Below are 11,672 nucleotides of genomic sequence, written 5' to 3' on the forward strand. Positions count from 1 at the left end.
CAGCTTCAGACACAGGATAGAAATATTCTAATAAGCCAAGTCCATAAGGGCCCCTCCTATGCTTATTACCTGAATCTCCAAGCATCCAATCATTGATGGTTATGATGATCTTATCTCCGCATTAAGGATATCTTACTTAGATTGGAAGCCCGATTTTTCCTGCAATTGCCTATAACTTGTAGTTTCCTATGCACGTGCGATCACTGCTCCTCAACACCATACAACTGGATCATTCTACGTAGGGATAGACAAGGTTTTCTTTTTGACATGGCTGTGTATTATGCAGCCAACTATGAAGAAAACTGCACACACTTTTAATCCACAATAAGTTTAACTGGCACAATCAATTGTTTCCCAAAACAAGCATGTCCATTAGTGTTTGTGTAACCAAATATATTGCAGAGAAGGAAACCAATAATTGAGAATAACTGTCAACAAAGACTTGGGTTTTTCAATTAAAAGCAAAAGGTATGAACTTACCCCTTACCCTCTTGCCCCATTTGCCAAAAGACTACAACTTGGCCATTCAAGATGTCACAGTCCGTTTTGTTCTTTGTTCATGTAGAGTATCGTAAAACTACACCCATGTTTTTCCAAAATTCTGTTAGCGACGGTATTTCCAATGTTCTTTTTTTTACCATTAAACAACAGACCAATTTGTACGGTCATGATTGTGAGACTGTAAGCATGTCACGACCAAGAACTCTCATATACTACATGTTTTTCGATACGTAACTTGTAACATATATTATCATTTTTGGAAAAGTACAAAATTAATCCATTCAGTATTACATTTGATGCAACAGAGACTTTTCCTCCGTACTACAAACTACGTGGTTAATTACATCAATGTAAACGTGCTTCAAACTCAGAAAGACACTTTTGTGTTTCCTTTTTCCATACATTTTTGTTCTTTGTTCTAATCTGAACAAAACAAGAAAAAAGGGTCCTATATGCTACCCTAGCTCGACTCCATTTTTATGGCAGGGTAGGGATCGATGTACATTATCATTCTATTCATTTACACACGGGAACGTGCTCGGAGACGAAGGGATACTTGTTTCCATTCCACCAATCGTTGAAGGAAATCCATCACCTGCATGAAACAGATAGATGAATAAATACATAAGCAAACACTTATATATTTTATGCATACGATGCCACGGTGCAAAAATAGATGAAATGAGAAAATCAATCTATTATACTTGCCTCGTTAGGTTCTTGTAAAGAGTATGATGCAGTAGTGTCTTTTGGGAATTTCGAGACAAGAATCCCAAAACCTTGTCCTCTGTCTCTAAGTTTCTGATTATCATAAAAGAAATTAACAAGCACTGGTTAGTTGACTTGGTTCAGATTATCCCAAAAAATCTACAAACCAATATAATATATTAAATAAGTAAGCAGTAGTAAATAGATTAAGATCATTGGATACCTTGAATGCATCTTCATCGGTTTTATCATCTCCAATGTAAACAGGAAAGACATCATTACAGTTGGCAAATCCTGTTGAAAACGATTTGTTATTTAGATATCAACTGACAAATTAAAAAATTACCACATATTTAGAAGCATGTGATTAAAAAAACAATCTTTCAGTGAATAAACTAATCCCACAGGGCGTGTGTGTGGTCCTCTAAATTGTTTTTGGCAGTCATAAATTTTGGAAGAATTATCCAACTAGTGGGTTTTGTGCAATTACCATGTTGGAGAAAATGTAAGTATTGTTTGTGAGAAATAAAAGGAAGAAGAAAAATGAAATGGATTAAAACCTACCAAGTGACTCTAACAAAAATTCCAGTGCTTTCCCTTTGTCCCATTTAATGGATGGACGAATCTCTAATACCTGCAATAAACAAATGTAATTGAAAGTGAGACATCTTTCCTTTCATATTATCTTTAAACTAAATCAAATACCCCACCACATAAACAAAGTTGATGTTAAGAAAGAGGAAATAAAACCATGGCCCACCTTTCTTCCTTGGTTAAGACGAAGCTTCGGGTACTCTTTTAATACTGATCTCACTTCCTGTGCCAGTTCACTCCATTTCTGTGTACATCATCACACTTAACTCAGCCAAAGTCCAAATCACAATTTTCAGCTACCAATAACATGGCCGGCTTTAAAAGTTTATGTACCTTTTCATCAACGCAGCGAAAATGAACAGAGGCGCAGAACTTGTTGTTCTCCACCCTTGCTCCAGGGATTGATTTCATTTTCTCAACTAATTGATTGTACACCTGAAAATTAATACAAAAAAGGTTACTTTTATTTACCATATTTTAAAATTAAAAAAAAAAAAATTAAGATAAGGGGGCATGTAAAATTGACCAACCTCATCTATCATGGGAAGAAATTCACTGGCAGGTTGGAAAAGAACTGGCTCTCCTTTGTCCTGCAGATCATAAGAATCAAACTAAAATTAATATTTGGTTTCTTAGAAAAGGTAAAAAAAACCATGGCCTAACCATATTGCACTACTATAGGTAGTTCACTTTCACTCACTTTGTTGCTGTATTTGGAGTCTCTTGTTGGCCCTTGGATATCCATGCCATGGCTTCCAGCATAATATAGCTCGGCCAAGCGCACAAAATTGTAAACCTATTTTTTGCAAAACGACACCAAATTAATTAATTTTTTCCCCGAAAAAATAGGGAAAAAAAAAATAAAGACAGTTGAAATTTAGCAATACCTTGTCTCTGCATCTGCCTGTAACTATAGCAGTGGGAAAACACCTTGCAAGTTTCCTCACTGTTTTCCTCATCTGACATATGACAATACACCACGTGCACGTTAGCCACCAAATTATTTATATATATGATATGAATGATATGATGTTATGATATGTTGAATAATGGTATGCATGAATACTAACCGAGTCCGACATGAAAGCACGGTCTGGATCATCAACAATAGGTGACAAAGTACCATCATAGTCCAGGAACATGACGATTTGCTTTCCCCTGGATGCATCCATAATTTGCTCAAACATGTCTAATGCCGAAGGGTGGCGAAGCTGTTTGACAAAGAAGACGCGTTACACAGATGTTAGAGAAAGATCAGATCCATAACTGGTTGAAAAAGGGCGTATAGTATTTTTATCGAGAAAGAGTGAGTAATGGGTTCTCACAATCCAAGAGCTGTGTTCTTCAGCTAAGGAAGAGGTTGATTTGGCATGGGTGGGAGAAGAGGCTCTCATGGAATCAACCCATGCATTGATTCTTTGTCCTCCATTGATCTCAAGGTTCTTCAAAACCCTCCTCCTCGGAATGGGAATGTATCCTCCCGGCGCCGCCGGTGGCTTTTGCGCAACTGTTAGGTCCCTGTTGATCCCGGATTTTGTCTTGGACAGTACCACATTCTGCTGAGTCATTTTGTGTGAATTATTATAAAATTTTGAAAAGTGGAGGTGGAGAGGATGCTAAGGAATGTTAAGGTTGGAGAGGAAGTATAAAGGTTTGGTTACAGTAGTAGGGTTTGAGAAGCAAGCGGTGTGGGAGTAGAGAAATGATTAAACAAAAGGGTAATTGGTGAGAAGAAAGAGAGGTTTTGGGAGAATTGGTGACTGCAATGGTGGTAGCAGAGAAGCTAAGAGAAGAGAGACAGAGAGAAGAAGGAGTGAATGTATGTGTGGGGGAGAAGACGCTGCCCCTAGCTTTAATTTATAGTTGTTAGAAACCGAAGGTCCTGAATGGTGGGACCCACTTTGAAAAAGAATGAGGGCCCACACCTTTGTCCCCACCTCGACCCCGATATCCTTGAGGTCCCCGCCACATACCATCTCATTTTCACTCCTTCCGATTTCTCACATTTTCTAAAATAACTTAGGTTTTAGATCATTATTATTATTTATTTATTTATTTATTTATTTTTTTATTTATTTTTATCAAGTAATTACTCTTGTCTTCTCTTTCTTCTAACTTGTGTACTTTTACTTTACCAACTACAGCTACAATATAAAATAAGATCTCTCCACGTGGCCGACATCCCTTAGCCGACTCTTTCACTACCCTTCCTGCCACGTCAAATTCGACTCCACCACTCTTTTTACTTAAATTATTACTTTTTTTTTCTTCATATACTTCAAATAAATCATATTTTCACAAACAGTAGAACATCGTTCGTTTGTCATCCACCCATCCCATATAATGTACAAATGTAGTGATTGATATAATAAACTTGTTATTTTTTTATAAGCTCAATACGATTAAGTTAAAAAAAATAATGAATAATAGAGTGTTTATTATCTTTTAAAAAATAAGTTTTCATAATTCCGCACCACTTATTACTCTTTCAATATTTATTAAGTAGTTAGTTTTATATGTATATATAATATGTTTAAAAATTACGTGATTGAAACAGTTGATGGATGTTTTTATTATTCATTTGTTTCAAGTGCTTTGTTCAAAAGCCCGATAGACAAACTTAAAAGAACAAAAATATATGAATGGTGGATAACCAAACACTTTCAAATGTACTTGAGAAAGGAACAAATCTTAAAAAATAGAAAATTGTTTTAATAAATGATAGCAAGTAAGATTTAAGATTCTTAATTACTTCATTTTCATTTTCTTAACTAACTTTTTATATTTGTCTTTATTTTTTATATATAAAAGTATTACAAACTAACTTTAATTAAATCTACTATATATTTTTATATCTTTGTCCAAACTTATTGAACATAACTTAATATTTTTTATCAAATGATTTTTCGTCTTTAAAATTTGATAAAAGTGAATTGAAGTTAAAATTAATATATAAAAGTTAAAAATGAGTTATATATATATATATATATATATAGTATAATACTTCGTTTTAAGTAATCGGCTTGTCATTTATTATATGACGTAATAATCACACTCAAAGTTTCCAATTTGTTAATCATACTACACCCATAGTGAAATATATATATATATATATATATATATATATATATATATATATATATATATATAAATTAAATAATAATACAAAAAGTAAATGAATAATACAATATAAATACCTTGAGGGAAATTCATGTGACCCTTCTATTGGTGACAGTTGATCTACCACTTCATATATTACGCCCATTAAAAACATTAAAATTAAAACATTTGATGTTAGAAAACATGGCGTTGTATATTCAAAGTGAATGTAGTAGTAAACATTTATACTTTTATATAAGGGGAAGAATTTCAATGTAAAAAGTAAAATTATACAGCGGTACGCTCTGGTACGGATAGGATTAGCAGTTGTTAATGACATTTGTGTTGAAAACTAGTTAAAAGATATTTAAAATGTAAAAACTATATGTTATGAAATAAAAAAATAAGGATAGACTTATTATCTATATATGAAGGAATGTAAACTTGTTCCTTTTGCTTCATTATGAAATTAATGATGTATTGTTTTGTTTTTAATTTCTTGTTACTTGTTTGGATAATGAAATGAGGGTCTATAAACTTATATTTGCCATCATTTCTCTCTTCCAAATAGGAACTATGCAAATACCTAAATTTAATATTGATAATACATATTTAATATATAAGAAATTAACAAATAACAATAATTTTAAAAATTAACTTACATGATCGATAATTGCATAATTAATATATATATAACCACGATTAAAATAGGAATCATCGTTCACTTTAATTACAACATTGTTGCTGTATTTTTATTTTACTATGTTAGTTGGATAGTCGTCGTTAATCAATATTCTCGTATTGATTTTTTTTATTGGAGACTATTTTAAGATTGTATAATTTTGGTAAAATTTGATTTATTGCTAATATGAAGACATTATTATACTTAACATTAAATCTATGTTTAATTATATTTTAGTTTGAATTTAAATAATGTATTATCATTAAATTTAAATGAACTCCTTAAGTTATAATACTAATAAAAACCAAAGTATAATAAAAACCAAAGTAAAAAAAAAATAAAGCCTTTTACCTATATTCTTTGGGTGGTATAACGGAGATAGAAGAGGTGACTCTTTATTTTGTACGCGGCGCTGGAACTTATATTTATGTAGTTAAAAGAGAGACTTTAAACGTAATGAAAGACTACATAATTTTAATTATATTTAAAACATTCATATAATGCATTGGATGCTTTTTAAAAATTATCATTCCCAAAAAGTAAGCCAACACAATTTATTCCTATAAAATTACAAATGGGGGAGAAAAAGTATTTTACAGTTAAAAATATTTAATGTAATGAATTAGGTCTGAAATTCATTTTTATATGATACTAGAATCATGATTATAATTTATCATAGTTAAATTTATTATTTTATCAACTGTTATCAAATATTCAAAATATATTTATATATATATATATATATATATATATATATATATCTTAATATAAAAAGATATGATGAAAATCTTAGATAGGTTAAAAGTAAAATTAAATAACTAACTGTAAATCTATTTTACAAAATCTACTTCTTTCTGTAGTATACAAATTTTACACTATGAAAGAGAAATTGACCTTGAGATGAATTTTTTTTATTTTTAAAAGTTATAAACTTTGAGTATATCTTAAATTAATTAATTAAATTTAATGAAGTAAATTTAAAAATAATCTAAATTTAAAATATGATTTAAGTGTAAAGGGGTGTTTCTGAAATTAAATTGTAACAAGTTGAAAGATCCAAAAGAGTACGGATTGAGTTGAAAAACTTTGTCCGTGTTATGTGATGAGAAGTGAGTGTACTAGTGTTGTATAGCACTTCGTCTCGTCCGTACAAAAGCAGTAGTTTCCAGATTGAAACCTTGGACGGCCTATATACTATTGGCCCATGCTGTCATATCATAATACCCATTTTCATTTTATTTTTTATTTTCATATTTTATACCAATAAAAACAATTTAAATTTTGAATTTTAAATTTCAAAATTAAATACAAAATATATTAAATTTTTTATCCTCTTAAATTATATTTTAGATTGACATTTGATTTATTTATATATTTTAATATTTTTCACCTTAAATATCAATATATAAAAAAAGTTTAACATTATAACTATATCATTATCAAAGTTTAAAAACAAAAACATATATAAATTTAAAACTTAAACAAATTTATGAACTACAAGCATATATATTTAGCATTATATTATAATATCACTCATTTGTAACTCAAATATTAATCTTACTACATACGAATATATAATAAGATTAACCATTAAATTTATTTTTTATCCTTAAATATTACTTGGTTATTTGTGATTTCTTCACAAATATTCGTTGGTTTAAATTTCTTACACTTGTTCTAATAGTTTTTTTAGTATAACTAGTTTAAAGTTAAGTATAGAATGTATTATTCATTTCTGTGTTATTTGATATTTTTCTATATATTCAATGTTTAAAACTATAATTTTAAATGGTTGTAAAACTAAATGTAAACATGTACTTATGCTTTCAATATATATATATATATATATATATGAACTAATAAGCTAATTTCTTTTATAATTTCTTCCAAAATTTAGACTTAACATTATTTTTTGTACATATCATCACATAAAGAACATGGTAAGGTATATAAGCATTTAAGATAATGATATAACTAAAGAATTTTATTTAATTTCATCATAAAAATAAAATTATTGTAATTTCATTCCATAATTTATTCATCATACAGGTATATGAACATACCTTCAAGCTATTCTCATTCATTTCACTTAAGTCAAAGATTAATTCTAACTTGTAAAAAACTTTATCAATTAATACTCAACATTTCATTGAATTTTAATGTAATCACATGTCATAGACCTCTCAACTTAAAATTCATGTAAGCTTCTTCAAATTGGTAACTTAACAAAAGGATAATTCCAATTTTTATACACCAACTAACTATTTTAATAGGTAATATTTTTCAACAAATTAGAGCGTAAAAATGAATACATGTCAAACATAGCAATGAATATTTAATCTCATATGATAAAAAAATCAACTACCAAACATGCTACACATCTAAATTGATAATTATTCATATTGATTAAGTTAAACATCATTTTATATATTAAAAATAATTAGTATCTAAAATAATTTTTATTATTGATAAAAAATTATAATTCACTACAAAAAAATCTTTAAATAACAATCAATTTTAGAAACTAAAAATAATTTATCACTATAATGACTAACTTAGATATTAATTTATAAATAAAAATTATTGATCTCTAAAATAATCATTATTATGAATAAAAAATTTATAATTAATGATGAATTAGACTCTAAATTATTCATTAACATTAGTTATCAAGATTTTAACTACCAAAAGAATTATTGTTTAAATTGGTTACTAAAATATTAATTAGTGATAAAAACCAATTTAGACTCATTCAAGCAACAATTATAGTTTTATTTTTGTTAGTAATAAATACTATTTTAGGTGTAAATAATTTTTAATATATAAAACAGTATCTAACTTAATAAATAAAATAATGTATAATTTAATCACTATAACGATATCTAATTTAATCATATAATAATGAACTATGTTTTGTTTCGAGATTTAGTTGTTATTTAAGTCTTTTTTAATATATATTTTTTTACTTTATATAACTGTTACTTTCGCCTTTTCATTTTGAATTTATCAATCAATCTGTTTATATTCTCTTCAATTTCCTTCAACTTGATACTTAACTATTCTTGGAGAGAAAATAAACTAATTGATGGATGAAATGAACAAGATTGTAGAGAAAATAAAGGAGATGATATACGTTGTTGGAGATGAAAAGAACAAAAATAATAATTGTATCATTTTATTGACCATAAAAATTAAATAACAGAATAGATGAAAATTAGAAATATTTTAATCACTCCATAGATCAAATTTTTTGAGTTGAAACTTAATTAAAAGTATTAAAAGATATAAATTACTTAATCTGTATTATTTAAAAAAGATTCCTCGGAGTGTGAATTAAAAACAAAAGATTTCCTAAAACATAAGTGGATGTTTTGTATAGAAGAAAGAATATGTAGGACGCCCATTGAAATGTGTTGCTGAAAACAGGGAGCCAGCACCGAAAACCAACGTTCAATGGTATTCAACGATACCAGCTGCCGCATATGCACCTGTTTAAGATTCATGCATGCGATTACGTTAATTAAAGACAACACCAATAGATTAAATGATGTACTAAATCAAATGATTCTTTTTTTTAATACATAATAGTTACAATAATTTTTTTGGTTCTATTTGATCCTCTTGTCTTCAATGAGCATTGCCCACACAACACGAGTGAATGGGTTAAAGAAAATTTGTCTCAAACTTTTAATGAATTTAGAATATTTAAATAAATATAAATTTTATTTTATAAGTTAATTTCGTAAAGTTTAGTTAAATTTAAAATTTAATTCTCAATATATTATTATAATCATAAATTAAAATCTAATTTAACAAAATTGGTTGGTTGTTGAAATTATTATTTCTTTCACTATCAAACTATTAATTAATATTTAATCCTATATTAATTTAAAATATTTAAATATATGTAAATTTTGTCTTATAAATTAGTTTTGTAAAATTAAATTAGGTTTAAAGTAGAGCTGTCAAAATGTGTCAAACCCACAGGTCAACCCGGTTTACCACGAGTTCGGACTGGATTGAGTTTGAAAAAATTGTATTTCTTTTATGCAGGTCAGATTTCAATTCGGCTTATTTAAACTCAGTTCATGCGGGTTGATCCCGTGATGGGCCGGATTGACCCACCGACCCACCTACCTAATTTTATTTTATTAAAATTTAATTTTAATTTTATAAAAAATACTTATTATTTTTTTTTTGCTTGAATAAATTATTTAAGTTCCTTATTTTCAAAATTAATCATTGGAGTGAATTTTGTGAGTAAAATTTGTTTAGAGTTAAATTATAAAAAATTTGTAATTTCTTTTATTTTAAAAAAAAATGTAATTAGGTGTACCAGTGAGTCAACTCATTTACCGGACCGGGTTCGAATTTTTCTGACTCGCTAAATGAGCCGGGTTAGGTTGGCTCGCTAAGTGACTAACCCATGATGGATTGGGCCGGGTCGGACCGAGTTGTCCGTTTTGACAACTTTAGTTTAAAGTAATTTTTTAGTGAATGAATTTTAATTTGTATTTATTTTAAACTTGTTAAACTAATAATGACTTGATTGAGTGTGGTCAATAGATGGATAAGATAAATTTGAATCCGTATTAAAATAGACAAAGTTAAAAATAATCTGCTGATTTATTTTTGTCTATTAAAAAATTTATTTAAAAAACGTATTTATCCTAATCCTTTGTTAAATATTTCATTTTTAATTGTTTTGGTTGAATATCCAATGCATCCGCACAAAACAATGCTATATACCTAAAGTTCCATATATAAAATAAGCAACTACCCAATCTGAAAACTAATAAAGGATGGTTAGTTAGTCTTAATTAATAATGTAACAAATTTAAATTTTAGTTTAAAGATATCCATAAGTCTTAAATATATTTAACGACACTAGTCATACTTTTTTAAATATAGCTTTTCAGCAAATAACAATGACCTATAATGGTCCAACAAATGCACGACTTTTATGAGAAACGAGTGAATGATTTATTAATACATTTCACAATTAACGGTGAAAATGAAATGAACAATTACAAAATTTAAAAGTACTTATATAGTTTTTATATTTAGTAAAATATTTGTTTTTATTTGATTCTTATGTATTGAGGTAATATATTTTAAAACTGTTATATTTTATTTTCAAAAACTGTTTTAAGAATATATTTGTAAACAAATTCTGAAAATATAATTTATTTTTCGTTTAAAAACCTCAGTTTTTAAAATTTTAAATAAAGGGTAGGGTCAAGTTTGGTCCACTAAATATTAATTAAAAGATTCATTAAATATTGAAAAATATTCCATAAAACAAACGAGGATTGATGTGCATACGTATTATTTTGTTATTGAAATAAAATAAAATCTAATTGCGAGAAGACGACATCCATGAATTTTCTGAAAATTATTAAGTGAGAATATATTTTGGTATTGATTTGCATATTATATATAAAAAAAATCCTGGAAGAAATTTTCTTATTAAAAAATATAAAATTTCATTTGTAATTACTTTAATTATCTCTAATTATAGAATATAGAATAATCGTAGACCTTATCATAGTAATCCAAACAAGCTATATTTAGTCTGATAAATGAAATGTAGTAAAAATTAGATGATGAAACATATATAATCAGAGAAAGTAGTAGATTTTGAATAAAGATTATTTTTCAATGATGGAATGAGAGTAATATTCCGTCAATTAAACTATTAACTATATTTACAGCATTTTATTGCAAAAAAATAAAATAAAATTATGTATCATGTTTTCTTAAGTAAATTATTTTTATAATGCGAGTGGGTACAGAATAATCAAATTATAACAAAAAATAAAATAAAATAAAATTGGGACATGGTAATTTTATAGGGAACCCTAAGGAGAATAGTGTTGGTGTGTATTATTCTGTGGCTGTCTGCCATTGGATAGATTAGCACATGATCGGAGACGGTGAAAGGAATGAGTACTGTATCGTATCATATCATATAATTTATATATTCTTTAATATATCAAGAATAAATTAAAGAACATAAACACTTACGTGCCATCACCATGGAGCACCCTCCATGCATATGTTTAAATTACTCACTCATACCATCACT

The 11,672-nt window shown here is 27.8% G+C and overlaps 1 protein-coding gene across 1 annotated transcript; it reads right to left on the minus strand.

The window, feature by feature from the left end:
- Positions 1 to 732: 732 nt before the first annotated feature.
- LOC106766786 (probable trehalose-phosphate phosphatase J) lies at positions 733 to 3,760 on the minus strand. Its single transcript, XM_014651545.2, has 11 exons — positions 3,129 to 3,760; positions 2,874 to 3,014; positions 2,691 to 2,762; positions 2,504 to 2,599; positions 2,334 to 2,393; positions 2,137 to 2,238; positions 1,970 to 2,047; positions 1,774 to 1,843; positions 1,433 to 1,503; positions 1,210 to 1,302; positions 733 to 1,096 (listed from the first exon to the last, which is right to left on the minus strand). The coding sequence occupies exons 1-11, from the start codon at positions 3,369 to 3,371 to the stop codon at positions 1,022 to 1,024; spliced, it is 1,101 nt and encodes a 366-aa protein (XP_014507031.1). The 5' UTR covers positions 3,372 to 3,760; the 3' UTR covers positions 733 to 1,021.
- Between the last annotated feature and the right edge of the window lie 7,912 nt (positions 3,761 to 11,672).

The sequence above is a fragment of the Vigna radiata genome, chromosome 7, assembly GCF_000741045.1.
Source record: "Vigna radiata var. radiata cultivar VC1973A chromosome 7, Vradiata_ver6, whole genome shotgun sequence".
In the NCBI taxonomy this organism is placed as follows: domain Eukaryota; kingdom Viridiplantae; phylum Streptophyta; class Magnoliopsida; order Fabales; family Fabaceae; genus Vigna; species Vigna radiata.